Raw genomic sequence first — 16,823 nt, 5'->3', positions numbered from 1 at the left:
CCTTAAAGAGAATGTCTACTGTTAGGCCCCAACTGCCACAAATCCCCTTAACGAGAATGTCTACTGTTAGCCTCCAACTGCCACAAATCCCCTTAACGAGAATGTCTACTGTTAGCCTCCAACTGCCACAAATCCTTAACGAGAATGTCTACTGTTAGCCTCCAACTGCCACAAATCCCCTTAACGAGAATGTCTACTGTTAGCCTCCAACTGCCACAAATCCCCTCAACGAGAATGTCTACTGTTAGCCTCCAACTGCCACAAATCCCCTTAACGAGAATGTCTACTGTTAGCCTCCAACTGCCACAAATCCCCTTAACGAGAATGTCTACTGTTAGCCTCCAACTGCCACAAATCCCCTTAACGAGAATGTCTACTGTTAGCCTCCAACTGCCACAAATCCCCTTAACGAGAATGTCTACTGTTAGCCTCCAGCTGCCACAAATCCCCTTAACGAGAATGTCTACTGTTGGCCTCCAACTGCCACAAGATCCCCTTAACGAGAATGTCTACTGTTAGCCTCCAACTGCCACAAATCCCTTAACGAGAATGTCTACTGTTAGCCTCCAACTGCCACAAATCCCTCAACGAGAATGTCTACTGTTAGCCTCCAACTGCCACAAATCCCTTAACGAGAATGTCTACTGTTAGCCTCCAACTGCCACAAATCCCTTAACGAGAATGTCTACTGTTAGCCTCCAACTGCCACAAACCCTTAACGAGAATGTCTACTGTTAGCCTCCAACTGCCACAAATCCCCTTAACGAGAATGTCTACTGTTAGCCTCCAACTGCCACAAATCCTTAACGAGAATGTCTACTGTTAGCCTCCAACTGCCACAAATCCCTTAACGAGAATGTCTACTGTTAGCCTCCAACTGCCACAAAATCCCTTAACGAGAATGTCTACTGTTAGCCTCCAACTGCCACAACTCCTTAACGAGAATGTCTACTGTTAGCCTCCAACTGCCACAATCTCTTAGCGAGAATGTCTACTGTTAGCCTCCAACTGCCACAAAACCCTTAGCGAGAATGTCTACCGTTAGCCTCCACCTACCATGTCTCTACTCAACGAGAATGTCTACTGTTAGCCTCCAACTGCCACAAATCCCCTTAACGAGAATGTCTACTGTTAGCCTCCAACTGCCACAAATCCCCTTAACGAGAATGTCTACTGTTAGCCTCCAACTGCCACAAATCCCCTTAACGAGAATGTCTACTGTTAGCCTCCAACTGCCACAAATCCCCTTAACGAGAATGTCTACTGTTAGCCTCCAACTGCCACAAATCCCCTTAACGAGAATGTCTACTGTTAGCCTCCAACTGCCACAAATCCCCTTAGCGAGAATGTCTACTGTTAGCCTCCAACTGCCACAAATCCCCTTAGCGAGAATGTCTACCGTTAGCCTCCACCTACCATGTCTCTACTCAACGAGAATGTCTACTGTTAGCCTCCACCTACCATGTCTCTACTCAGGGAGAATATCTACTGTTAACCCCCACCTACCATGTCTCTACTCAACGAGAATATCTACTGTTAGCCTCCACCTACCATGTCTCTACACAACGAGAATATCAACTGTAAGACCTCCAACTGCCATGCCCCTACTTAACGAGAATGTCTTCAGTTAGCCATAACTGATATACCCCCATTCAACAATGTCCTCTGTTGTTCGCTGCCAACTGCTTTATCCCCACTTACCTACGGTGAGCAGGACGAATAGCCAAAAACTGCCCTTTCGAGGCCGTGTCATGTCTTCCATCAGTATTCCCACCCAGTATGAAAGAGTGACACGATCTTACATCACGCATTCCTTGTAACGCTACCGTTGTCGTAGATCTTTGACCAAGGCGCCACACCAGACCGTTCTAGAAAACGTCATTTGGTTACACAACCGACGTCATTCACGTGAATATTTCCCCCTTCAGTTACTGACGTTGGTACTTACGTTGAAATCATATCGGCGTAACGGGAACGAATGAACAGATGAATACCAGCCATTACACTTGTACTGAAATTACACTTAACACCTTAACACCATGTTTGAAAAGCCATGAAATGCATGGATCAAATCTGCAATTGCACTCTTAACGCATAAGTTCCGGTTTGCAGTTGGCGGATATGTTCTCATTAGACATTTCACAACGAGAAGTTAATTAAGCATATTACCATTGTTTCGACATGCTGCATATAGATTCTGGTGTCATGAGACCTATCAGAGGGAAGGATAAACAAGTGGTCTGAGCGGGGTCAAAAGGTATGAAATCGACGGAACTTCAACCCTGAGAGAGTGACGACTTTCAACGTCATTGATTAAATTGTTCATGCCCATTGCCACGTCTTCAGGAAGAGCTGAAGTGGTCGCTCTCCGACAAAAATGTTTAGCTACGTTTTGCGACAAAAACCATGAAACGTTACTTTAAAAATGTTAAATCTTTCTATATACTGTCTCCAAACATTTTCCTACACACATTGTAATACAATGCGTGAAATCGAGTTTTAAGGTTTGGACTTTCAATCAATGCGTCTCATAGGGTGCGACATGTAAAAAGTCGCCAAAGGTATGTATTTAGTTGGAAGGATTTAATGGCCTTAACCCTTTTAAGTTGTTGAAATTAAGATATTGTTTCTAGAAGATACAACGATTTGTAAAAGAGGATTTTGATGTTTTTATTAGCAAGGTATTCTATCGACTATTACAGGTAAATGAGAGACATGTGTTTCTCATTGTTGTTCCTAAGGTTTCAGTAGGATTTACACAGCCTTTTATCACACGAATAGTGTAGTATGTGAAAATTTCTGAACTGTACACCAAAGGCCCATAGTAAAGGTAAAACTATTCTTATGGGTGAATGGTACATGAGCAATTTTCGGGCTATATGTCGGCAGTCTGTAAATAATCGAGTCTGGGGCAGACACTTCTACCGCCACCAGTTGCCATCCCACAAAGTTGTCAAAATGCCACGACATGAAATAAGTTCAAATGACATTGATCTGAAATCATGCCAAGTTGTAAATAACATCGGTGTTGCAATCTTATTCATTTTCATTATTTATAATATTAATACATGTAATACATCTCTTGCTTTCTATTGTTTCCCAACTCTGCTGCTTTTGGAGGACAGATAGACCATATGACTCCTCATCTTCCTTAGATATTTCTTCTGTGTGCAAAATTGGTTCTCAGTAGTGTGTTATAATCTGTGTATATTAGATCATACTAACCTCAACGAAAGTGCGATAATGATATTCTTAATTCCTTATATTAACAGCGGTCAAATTCTATGCCCCTATCAAATTTCCCCTTCCATTTTCCTGCAACACGTTGTACAAGTGTTTGCGATGTTGTTGACGTTGACGTTGACATTGAGGTTCATCCCTCTGATGCTCAACCGGGTTCAGAACCAGAGATCTGGAAGGTTGTGATGAGATATTCTACCATGCCTACATGAAATGCTCGAATTTGATTGGTCAATCAATAAAATCAGACGGTATCAATTGGATTGAAAATGCGTCTGATTTCACCGCGCTTCACTGTGCACGTATACAACACTGCCGCACTACTTCAGCTTGGTCACCAACATGACTAATATCAACACAACAGACGTGATGGAAATGCTGATGAAACATTTATTAAAACTCGAAAAATACAATTATACGATTTCTCCTCCACAATTATTAGGGAACCTCACTATCATAATTATTATCTTCTATTATACAAATATTCAAATTCAATTACAATACACAGCTCCAAACATGAACAAACAATATCTAACATATAAATCAGAAAACCTTGTGAAAATACGCCCCTATCTATCCCTATTTGTGCGGCAAAACGTTCGTAAACATTTAACTACCTGGTAAATGGTATATTTGTTTCCGTTTAGAATGGGAAATTCGCAAGATAACGGTCAGGCGAAACAAAAATTGTATGCCACTCATACTCCATCATGTCCCTTTGCATCGTTCAAAATGTCAAAAAATTAAACCACGAGAATTCCCTCTCTGCCACCTTCCCCGCACGGCTGTCACTGCTATGTTCGTACACTTTGAAAAGCTTGGCCAAAATCCAGTCCTAAACAATCCAGTCCTAAACAATGTTCCAAGGAATCCCAGGTTAGTCGCATGTACACAAAGCAGCACTGTCACTCTTTCCTCGCATGCCGGGTTGGAGGGACATACGTGAAATCATGATGGACAATCGCCGGTCATAACAATCAACAATCTTTGATGAGTTACAGGTCATAGGTCGATCAGAAAAGGATGTATTCTTCGATTCTGCAGGGTTCAGGTTCGACAGTCAGTCAAGTATTTTCCACTGTCACTTCGAATTTCAACCTTTCGCAAAATGTAAACACTGGCTCGTCCGCCATTTCAAACTGTTGCGTAACTGTTTACTGCCAAGAAAATAAGTAGGTCAGACGATTCCATTTTAGTGTGGCCAGGGGAGCACAGTAACACGGCACACAAAACAATAGTCTCGTTTCGGTCGTGTGGAGTTATGATTATAAAAACCAAGCTCTTAGGTGTTACATTATTGCATTGAATTATCAGTTGTTTGTTTTCTTTGGACAGAATATTTTTTATGTTGCAATGTTACAAAAAATACGAACGGCACCTACCACTCCCTTCACAGACGAGTTCAATTCGCCTCTCGTCCCATGCCGGATTACGCAGTGTCTTCCGCAGGACGAGGAAGTTCGATGTTAAATCGGTTATGGTAGAATGGAGATAAACATACTGTGTTTGGAAATTAGATGAATGTTAGACCGAATTGATAGTCTCTAAATTAATAATTTGAAACCTCACGCTACGCATCAATTCGGTCTAACATTCATCTAATTTCCAAACACAGTACGTTTATCTCCTAATTGACATATGTCTTTTGAAGGACGTTTACAGTGACATGAACGTCGCCAGCACCACCACAACCACCACAGTAACAAACATAATAAAAAGTAAAGTGTCCATTTGTTGCACTTATTCCAAACAAAGCATGCTAACGTTCAGAACGTAGATTTCCGAAGCTCTCCTAGTGTTAAGATGGTCATAAGTGCCATACATTAACATTAACTTACGACTATCTTAGCGCTATGAGAGCATGGAAATCTTGGTCCAGATCTTTAATTTTCAATTTTCAAAAGGATCAATCCTCATTCAAGTCTCAGCTTCCCGGGGAGTATACTACCCGGAAAAATAAACTTGTTCATTTCCATTTCCCACGTCTGTCATATCTCTCATTTTACCGCAGACACTTGATTCCCGTTCGTTGTTACAGTAAGGTAAAGGTTGAGAGAGAGAAGTTTATTCAGTAGTATTTGGGCCATAAGGCCTATGATACAGTTGACAAATACAATTTAAATTACACGTGATCATAAACATTTGAGTTTCATATTGATCTTATTTTGAATATCTCATTGAGATAGATAGCTGTTAGATGCTGTACATTACTATTTTGTGACATGGAAATGGTTAGTGGGCCTGTGTAGACTGATTGTAGCTTCTGGTGCACATCGCACAGGATGTCGGAGATGTAAATAATTTCTTATCATGTTTAAAACAGCGCCTCAAAGATATATCACACCAAAACTGGCATCATGAGATAAACAGTTCAAGTTTCCTTACCCACTACGCTTCATTCAAGTTTTCACTGGAAAGAGAATCATATATCACGAACATCAAGAACAAACAACTAATAAGAGTCTACTTCAAATTTAGACCTTCGCTAAGGTAAAGGTTGGTATATTGGGAACGCTGAGCTGATAACACGAAAATAGAACAATAACAAGAGGCGTGCCACGTTGATTTGCTGTTCTAACAGCAGGGGAAAGGGGGGACTTTGTTTGTCTTGTCAGGAAAAAGTACAGATTGTCACACATAGCTTCTACTGGCCGCATCTGGCCGCATCACCACCGTACTGTTATCGGAACGCTGTGTCTTTGAACTAACGTGACATATGTGAGCATATACATATGTGAATACATATATTATGTCGTGAAGTGAGGCCGTCGGGTGCCGTAAGTGGTTTCATGTCAATAACCAACGTATGTGTATAGAATATATACACAAATAACTTAATTAAGCACCCCCCCCCCCCCTGTATTTTTGCAGTGATACGTTTTCAACACGTACATAAAACTTCTCACGGTGACCACGATGGCAAAACATGTATTTTTCTGACCCGTATGATCCTTTAAGTCATAACAAAAGACAAAATGATTGGAATCCATGTTGATATTATGCTGATAATTGCTCATGTTATAAAATCACTCACCGATTTTCATACAAAAATAATTTCTGTACAAGTATGGCCCTGGGGAGTTTAATGTTGAATTTATTGGTGAAAGTGATCATTCAAAATGTTATTTTGCGTGTCTTACACGATTCAAGGTCAATACCGAGTGTAACCACCATGTGACTGTATGACAGCCCGCACTCTCCTCCCCATGCCCCATGTCAGCCTCCTGATCCTCTGAAGGGACAGTCTGCGCCAATCCTCGTGTACAGCAGATTCCAGTTGGGCCAGGTTCTGTACAGGAGGATCCCTTTGTTGCACACGACGACCAGTCGTGTCCCAGACATGCTCCAAAGGGTTAAGACCGGGGCTCATTCAGTCGTGAGATGTGTCAGGGGGTGCCTAACTGTGTTCTTTGTGTGTATATATATATAATTTGCTTGCTGTAAATGCGACCTACTGCAGATCAATGAACAAATCAATGAGTGAGTTAAGATTTTAAGTCACATCGGCAATATTTCAGCCATATCGTGACAACAAACAAGTTATAATTTTACAACAAATAAAGGTAGATTATAAAAGAAAACTGTCAGCGAAGGACAGTAAAACAAATAGTTTATCACAGATTTCAATTTAAAACTAGTAATTAACACTAAAACATTTTAACTACAGATGACAAGACAATACCAAAAAAGGCTACAGATTGCTAACAACTGAAGGTAGATCACCATGCTAGGGGCCAAGGGGACAGTACTTTTGCTTCCTGAATGGGCCCAAGCTGGATTTACACCATCCCTTAGCTGTTAGCAATTTAGATAAATCTAGCCATACATTAAAATAACATATATACTACGAATAAAAATAGTAGCTAGTTTAAATTTACTATGAATGTATTGGGACTTACGTACCCTCTCAGGAGGACAATAATTTTACAATACTTCAACCCTCTTTGAGGGTACAGCCTACTTGGATGTCTCACTTCTTTTGGGAGCGGTTGGATAGCCAAGTGGTCATAGCGTTCGCTACTCAAGCCGAAGAACATGGCTCGATTCCCCACATGGGTACAATGTGTGAAGCCAATTTCTGGTGTCCCCCGCCGTAATGTTGCTGGAATATTGCGAAAAGCGGCGTAAAACCATACTCACTCACTCACTTCTTTTGCATCAGATCACGGATATAAGATCTAATAACAGCTTTATAATCAGAGTATGGGATCAGAAATGGTGTCACAGATTTGCTGCCCTGGCAGCAAGATCGGCCATTGTGTTCCCAGAAATGCCAACGTGGCTGGGTAACCAACAAAAGACGGTGTCACATTGTCCAGTAGTAAGTTCAGTATATAATTCTATAATTTCTATTAATAGTGGATGTTTACAAGAAAGATTTTTACAAGGCTGATGGCACGAAAGAGAGTCCGAAATGATGATATATTGTTTGTATTTAGGGTGTTTATTAATATATTTCAGTGCTGTTAATATGGCATTGGATTCTGCTGTAAAATAGAACTGTTATCCCGCATTCTTACACGATATTGTTCTGGATCCAATGACAGTGGCACAAACAACTGCGCCACCATCCTTGGACCCATCAGTAGTGAGTGAGTGAGTTAATATGTAACGTCACATCGGCAATATTTCAGCCATATCGTGACGAGAACAAATAATAGTTATATTATAGATCAATAAAATAAGATGTCTGGATTGACCTCCTCAAATCTGGATTGACAACCCAAGTAGGTGTAACAGATATTGGGTTTTATTTCATGTAATTTATTGATAACTACTTGAGTGTCCCACTTCTTTTGCATCAGATCACGGATGTATGTTCTAATCCTAGCTTTGTAATCAGACCCGTGAAGGTCCGGGTTAGAATGAACTTTAGTAACCCATGCTTGTCGTAAGAGGCGACTAACGGGATCGGGTGGTCAGGTTCGCTGACTTGGTTGACACGTGTGATTGGTTCCCAATTGCGCAGATCGATGCTGGTGATCACTGGATTGTCTGGTTAAGACTCGAGTATTTACAGACCGTCGCCATATAGCTGGAATATTGCTGAGTGCGGCGTAAAACTAAACTCACTCACTTACTCTGGACACAAGTTGTATCATCGGGACAAGTATTTTTTGATATTCTGTGTGCTTGAGTACGGGTGGATCTCGATTGGATTTGTTCTTTGTGTATAATATGAACGCTGTGTGATTTTGCTACTGATTTCACATTCTTATGTGAAATTATGTTATGCACGTATGAATTATTTCGGAAAATGAGTGACAACATTTCTATATCCTTTAACTCAGATGAAAAAACAACAACAACAAACAAAAACAAAAAAACAACAACAACCACATATACATAATAAGCTACCATTTCCTACCCATTCCTCTCACCTACTCCCTTAAGGTAGTTAAGAACTTCCTTGTTGTTTTTCTCCCGTGCCACCTTCTGTGGTGTCGAGCCGTACTTGTTTGTGGCCTCCAGATCCACAGTACTTTCCTGAAGGATGTACTTCACCATCTCTACATGACCTCCGTGGCAGGCAATGTGAAGCATGTTTTCTTCATCATCATCGGTCAACAGCATATTACCTCCTTCTTTGACAATGAATTGCACCAGTTCAATATTTCCCTTTTCTGCAGCCATCATCAATACTGTTCTCCCCTCATTCCCTCTACTGTTAATTTCCACAATATGTTTAGAAATAATATGCTTCACCATCTTCACTTTTCCAGAGATACAGGCGACATGAAGGATGTTGGACTTTGAACGATCGACTAAATGCACATTAGCTCCTCTTTTGGTAAGCAAGTCAAACACATCTCTATGTCCCGAACTTGCTGCAAATATTAATGGTGTTCTCTCAAAACTCCCTCTGCTGTTGATGTCAGTAATGTTCTGTGAGAGAATACACCCCACAATGTCTACATGTCCACTTCGGCTTGCCAGATGTAGGGTGTTGTCCCCAGATGCATCCGCAAGTGATGCTTTAGATCCCTCACTCATGAGGAAGCGGAACACGTCTACATATCCACGTTTAGCTGCTACCATCAACGGTGTACACGCATATCTTCCTCTAACATTGATATCCACAATATTCTGCGAGACGATGTGCTTCACCATGTCCAATTGTCCATTTAAGCTGGTCAGATGTAGGATGTTGTTCCCAGATCCATCCACAAGTGATGCATTAGATCCCTCACTCATGAGGAAGCGGAACACGTCTAAATGTCCTCCAGTAGCTGCTGACATCAACGGTGTACACGCATATCTTCCTCTAACATTGATATCCACAATATTCTGTGAGACGATGTGCTTCACCATGTCCAATTGTCCATTTAAGCTGGCCAGATGTAGGATGTTGTTCCCAGATCCATCCACAAGTGATGCTTTAGATCCCTCACTCATGAGGAAGCGGAACACGTCTACATATCCACGTTTAGCTGCTACCATCAACGGTGTACACGCATATCTTCCTCTAACATTGATATCCACAATATTCTGCGAGACGATGTGCTTCACCATGTCCAATTGTCCATTTAAGCTGGTCAGATGTAGGATGTTGTTCCCAGATCCATCCACAAGTGATGCATTAGATCCCTCACTCATGAGGAAGCGGAACACGTCTAAATGTCCTCCAGTAGCTGCTGACATCAACGGTGTACACGCATATCTTCCTCTAACATTGATATCCACAATATTCTGTGAGACGATGTGCTTCACCATGTCCAATTGTCCATTTAAGCTGGCCAGATGTAGGATGTTGTTCCCAGATCCATCCACAAGTGATGCATTAGATCCCTCACTCATGAGGAAGCGGAACACGTCTAAATGTCCACGTTTAGCTGCTGACATCAACGGTGTCCACGCATATCTTCCTCTAACATTGATATCCACAATATTCTGTGAGACGATGTGCTTCACCATGTCCAATTGTCCATTTAAGCTGGCCAGATGTAGGATGTTGTTCCCAGATCCATCCACAAGTGATGCATTAGATCCCTCACTCATGAGGAAGCGGAACACGTCTAAATGTCCTCCAGTAGCTGCTGACATCAACGGTGTCCACTCATATATTCCTCTAACATTGATATCCACAATATTCTGAGAGAGGATGTACTTCACCATGTCCAAATGTCCATTTAAGCTGGCCAGATGTAGGATGTTGTTCCCTGATCCATCCACAAGTGATGCATTAGATCCCTCACTCATGAGGACGCGGAACACGTCCAAGTGTCCCCCAATAGCTGCTGACATCAAGGGTGTCCGCCCGTATATTTCTTTACCTTTGATGTCAACAAAATTCTGAGAGAGGATGTACTTCACCATGTCCAAATGTCCTCCCAAACTGGCCAGATGTAGAACGCTTTTGCCATTTGCATCTACAAGTGAAGCTTCGCCTCCTTTACTCACCAAAAAGTCAAATAGGTATCTGTATCCGTTGGCAGCCGCCAACATCACTGGTGTCCTCCCGGATATACCCCTGCTGTTGATGGCAGTGATATTCTGTGAGACGAGGTACTTCACCATTGGCATGTGACCTCCAAGGCTTGCCAAATGAAGGATGTTGTTTCCGTGAGAATCAACTACTGACACATTACCTCCTGCACATACGCAGAAGTCAAACACATCTTTATATCCTTCGCGAGCTGCAAACAACACAGGTGTCATCCCGTGAGCCCCGATAGAGTCTCCTTCACCTTGAGACAAGGCTTGCTGCGCTCTGCCAATCTCACCCTGCCTACTGTCGATATCTCCTTGGTCTTGAGTCAAGTCCCATTGCATTCGTCCAACGTTACCCTTCTTGCAGGCTTGAGAAGTATTTTTCTCTTCTGTACCATCTCATCTGTAAATATGCTCGATGATATCACATAGCAGTCTAAATATATATTGTGCTGTTCAAATAATCTCCGAATTTGGACTTATTCCGTACATCTGTAGAAGAATTACCTTGGAAACTCAGGAAACTTGAAAATGAAGGAAAAGTCAACAGATCATTTAATTTTGTGGAATGTCTTTGGTCTATGAAGTGCAGTGGAAATGTAGGAAGTGGGGGAACCACGGCACACTTGTTTCCTCGACATACCAAAGTATGCATCTATTTTATTTAATCTTTTCTTTTGTACAAGAATCACAATACGGTATCGATATTGATTCTTAATACATTTGAACTTACCATTAACCTGCATTTACATTTGCTAAGAATGTCTGGGCCCCTATTCTCGAAACGTTCGTAGCCCTAAGAATTCTTAACTTTGATTGTGTTAATGTGTTAAGAATGGGCTTAAGAAGTTCGTAGGGCTACCAACGTTTCGAGAATAGCTAGCCTGATTAGAATCTTCCACATTCCAACGGTTAAGTGAGTAAGTATGATTTACTCACCACCCATCCCTTCCAAAAGAATATTTTCGAAAGCCCAGTGGGTCAAAATACGAAAGCCCAGAGGGGTCAATTTTTTTTTTAATTTTCTGTTTAAAAATTGGTATTAACCACTTTTTTCTGGTAAATACCACTTTTGAAACTGGTATTTACCACTTTTGAAACTAGTAATTACCACTTTTTTCTGGTAAATACCACTTTTGAAACTGGTAATTACCACTTTTGAAACTAGTAATTACCACTTTTGAAACTGGTAATTACCACTTTTGAATCTAGTAATGACCACTTTTTTCTGGTAAATACCACTTTTGAAACAAGTAAATTATAACTTTTAAATTGTTCTTATTCTTATTTATATTAATTTTATGCGTTTTAATGCCGTAAAATATTACACTGCAGTATCTTCCACTGGCAGGTAATAACATTAGTTATTATCCAAAAATGTGTTCCACCGGAGATATTGCCTGTGTGAGATCAAACGATGTCTGCTTGGAGATATCGTTTTGACATGAGTTTTCATACAATGCTCTGACGTCAATGCATGACTAACAATGCTATGACGTAAAAAACCTGATGACATCACAATGCTATGACATCGTTACTGTGCAAGTCTAATGGCAGAACTATATTCAGAGATGTACACTTTTTTATTGAAAACTAATGAAGAGTGAATTTTTATGATACTTAGAATCTCAACCTCGTGTCTTCTGATATCAAATACATGTATATCAACACTCGTTTATAAAAGTAAAAATATCCTCGACATGCCTCGGATGTTTGTAACTTTATCAACTCGTGGTAATATATTTGCCATCAATGGCACTCTGGTGAGATTCTCTATATATACTGAACATCACTGAAAACGCACCAGTCTAAAATTGTCCATATTTTCATCAAGATGGATTTCAGCATTACAATGATCAATGAATATAACTAACATGAAGTCGAGGGGCATGTCCAGTTGAAAAAATGCTTTAGAAACAAATTACTGTCCACAGTATTGTTCTTAATTCCAAAATGCATCAACATGCAGCCACGCCACAAAAAAAAGCGCGAATTTCATTCTGAAATCATACTGACTGTGATATTAAAAGCAGGTGTATGAGAACCGATTCTCATTGCTTCACTAACGATTGTGACACGAGGAGAGAGATGCCGAGGTTAACACCTCACGAAAGAGAACGTGCACTTGGCATAATTCAGGTTGGCACCAGCAGCAGGGATATTGCTCGACAACTTGGACTTGGCCACTTCACCACCGTTAGGCTTCATAGACGACATCAGTAGACAGGCAGCATGACCTTGGCAACAACGTGTTACGACGCTCCATCAGGATCGCCATATTGACCTTGTCCATATCAGTGATTGAACACTGGGGGTCATTAGCGCTGACTCCATGCGACGCCGTCTACATGCTCGACGTCCTTACGTTGGAGCAATTCTGACTGACAGACACTGTAATGAGCGTATACAATGGGCTAGCAGGCATTTTCAGTGAATGTTACAACAATGGCATGGTGTGGTAGTCACTGACGAGTCACGTTTTCATCTACGTAATGCTGACGGCCGATTACGTGTTTGGCGTAATCGTGGTGAACGTTATGCTGATGAGTGTGTGGTTCAGACACACCTTTGGATGGTGGGAGTGTCATGGTCTGGGGTGGAATTAAATTACAATCACAGGACTGCCTTCATGTCTGTCAAGGGAGAGTTAATGCCCTTTATTACCGTGAACAGATTCTTCAGAATCACATCGTATCTGTCTTCAATCACCACCAAGATGTCCATACTTTTCAACGGGACAAAGCACGGGCACACACAACAAGACTCTCCATGCAGTATCTGGCCCAGCAACAGATCCAGGTTATTCATTGGCCAGCACAGTCGCGAGGTGTATCCCCCATGGAGCAATTGTGGGACGAAATTGGTCAAAGTCTTTCGCGGCAACAACAGATGCGAAACATCCGGGAACTTGAGGCTGCACTACTGCAGAAGTGGAATGTTGTCCTCAAGAACTCTATTTGGACGCTTATTGACTCAATGAGGAGACGTTGAACTGCATGTGTCAATGTAAATGGCGGTCACACGCGACATTGACTTTTCGATTTGACCCCACGTGTGTTTGATCCTTTCTGACTGTGGAACATTTCAATGAATGAGCGTCTTTTCTGTGCTGTTTTTGTCAGTCGTCCATCTGTTATTATCCACCGAAAAAATATCAATTCCTTACACATGCTTTTAATAATCTGAACTTTTATAAATGGTGCGTTTTCAATGATGTTTAACGGGTAAGTTGAAGTTTAATCATCAGTCAATCACAAAATAAAAATGCACAAAATAATTTCTGGATTTGGACAAGACTGAGTGACTGACTGACATTGGTTTTATGCCGTTTTCGGCAATATTCCAGCAACATCGGGGCGGGGGACACCAGAAATGGGCTTCATACATTGTACCCATGTGGGGATTCGAACCCGGGTCTTCGGCGTGACAAGCCAACGCTTTAACCACTAGGCTACCCGACCGCCCCGATTTGGACAAGACATTCCTGTCATAAAAAACCCTGTAAGCTCTGGATTTTCTTTAATACCGAAGCTGAAAATGTTACATGTGTATCTAGATATTCTGAAATGATAAAAATATATTTATAGACACTATATGTAAAGTAATATGCAACAATCAATAGATGGCGTTATTTTTAAATGGAAAAAACAATTACATTACATTCAGTATGTAAATGAAAGTTTAATCGTGATATTAAAAATTATTCATAACTCATAAAATGAATTCTTTGATGGGCATTTTAGAAGTTGAGTTGATGAAGAATAATGACAATTATTATGATTATACAACTTCTTTTATTGTATATAGGCGACGTTTCGACATAGATTCTAATGGCGTTGTCAAACAAGTGATATATGAGTAACAAATTGAGAAAATACATACATGAGTTGTTATTACAGTAGATAGGGAATGAGTTGTTTATACAATAAATGAGGTTGATGTACAACGTTTGTAGAAGAGATTGAGTAAGTTCATAGGAAGCCAGTAGGGTGACATACAAGGACCGAATTAGAGCTGATACAACTGATAGGAAGCCAGGTGGATGTTTTTACAATGGATGGGGTTGATGTACATATACTGGGTCAAAAAAGAAACTTCACAAAATGTAATTTGAAAAATAATGAATAATTTTTCTCTGATGATGCATCTATGTATCCGAAATGGGATCCCTATCTTTCGACTGTAGAAAAACGTTAGCAAAACCCGCTCAATCCCATCCAATCGTCATGCAAATGACGTTAGTACTAAATCAGGTTTTGCACGTGCAGTTGATCACGTGATCTTCGCATCGAAGTTTTATTCATATGCACGTGTTTGCATTGGCCTCAAGAATTGAAAAAAAACACTTTTAAACCACAGTTCTAACGGTACTTGAAATGCCACGATTGTCAAATGTGCAACGTGAACGTGCCGTTGGCATGTTGCAAGCGGGAAGATCAGTTATTGACGTCGCAAGAGCAATGGGATGCAGCCGTCGTACTGTGTATGACTTGCGAGGTCGTCTACAACAAACTGGCACCACTTCTGATCGCCCAAGGTCGGGTCGTCCACGTGTGACGTCACGAGCAGAAGACCGTCAAATCGTCCTACGTCACCTACGTGACAGATTTCTGCCGGCTACACGAACCAGGGCTGGGTGTTTAGAGGTAGACTGTCCTCACAGACGATTCGAAATCGGTTGCGGGCTGCCAATCTCCATTCTCGACGTCCATATCGTGGGCCAATATTGACGCCGTTTAATCAACGTCAACGTCTGCTGTGGGCCCAACGTCACCTCCGATGGACCCAGAGAGACTGGAATCGAGTCGTCTTTAGCGATGAATCCAGGTTTACCGTCAGATTCGCGGACGGCAGGCATAGAGTCTGGAGACGACGTCGTGAACGGTATGCCCAATGTTGTGTACAGGATGTCGACAGATTCGGGGGCGGAAGTTGCATGGTGTGGGGTGCTTTCTGTGGGAACAACCGTTCCCGACTTCTGGTCATCCATGGAAACCTCACAGCTGCTGCTTACCGCGACCAGGTGCTCATCCCTGAACTCGTTCCTTTCATGGCGGCTCATGGCCCAGGTCTACAGTTCCAGCATGATAATGCTCGGCCGCATACCGCGATGTTTACACGAAATTTCCTTCAAAACGCTGGAATCAACGTCATGGACTGGCCATCGAGGTCCCCTGACCTTAATCCAATAGAGCACGTTTGGGATGCACTTGGGAGAAGGCTTCGTGGTCTTAGGAACCAACCTCAGAATTTGCAGGAACTTGGTGCTGCCTTGCAAGAGCAATGGCGCAGAATCCCCAACCACGTGTTCACAAGCATCAGGCAGTCAATGAGGAGACGGTCTTTGGCAGTGGTGAATGCGCGGGGCGGCCATACACGATATTGAACTGAGAAATTTCGCATTTTTATTCTTGTGACTTGACATTCTGTATACCCATGTTTTGGAACGGCGGTGTAGCCTAATGGAACTGATTATGGCACTGTCAGTGTATCGAGTATATCACACAGATCTCCGCAATGAAATAATATCAATTTAACCATCTTACCATCTCTTGTTCTTTTATAGTGCCCTGAAGTAAGAATGTGAAGTTTCGTTTTGACTCAGTATGGTTGAATTGAAACAGATAATGTACACAAGAAATATTATTGATTACTTTATCAAGTGATGGGAGGCATTGGGAATGTAGTATCCTTCATCTCTGTTGAGGGCGGGTCCTATCTTCGTGATGTGTACTGCTTCCAAACGTTTACGAATTTGGTAGTCCGTTTCAATTCAACTATGTACATCAAACCCATCCATTGTAAAAACATCCACCCGGATCACTTGCTTGACAACGACACTAGAATCATTAGAATTTTCAGTTAGTGTTTGGCTGATGTTAAAGCTTACTTGTTTAATATCTAATATTATCATACCATCATGTAAAATACTTTACTTTCATTGGTAATACCTTCTCTATATTCACAGAGTGTCTCCAAGAGAGGGGGTCTCCTTCCGACTTTGAGAATTTTGATGCTCAAGCACTGAACACCCATCTTCGCATTCGTCACCACTCGCCCCTTTCCGTAACCTCCAAGAATTCGGCTTGTCCCGGAATAACACAAGTGGCTCACGAATGCCATCTTCGTTCATTGCTCGCTGAAGTGCGGAA

The 16,823-nt window shown here is 41.6% G+C and overlaps 1 protein-coding gene across 1 annotated transcript; it reads right to left on the bottom strand.

Moving 5' to 3' along the window:
* Positions 1-8,604: 8,604 nt before the first annotated feature.
* On the bottom strand, positions 8,605-11,013 carry LOC124260477 (ankyrin-1-like). Its single transcript, XM_046694807.1, has one exon. The coding sequence runs from the start codon at positions 11,011-11,013 to the stop codon at positions 8,605-8,607; it is 2,409 nt and encodes an 802-aa protein (XP_046550763.1).
* Between the last annotated feature and the right edge of the window lie 5,810 nt (positions 11,014-16,823).

The sequence above is a fragment of the Haliotis rubra genome, unplaced genomic scaffold (genome assembly GCF_003918875.1).
Source record: "Haliotis rubra isolate DU_JTF1 unplaced genomic scaffold, ASM391887v1 Scf765, whole genome shotgun sequence".
NCBI lineage: Eukaryota > Metazoa > Mollusca > Gastropoda > Lepetellida > Haliotidae > Haliotis > Haliotis rubra.
This window is presented reverse-complemented; position numbering and strand designations above follow the sequence as displayed.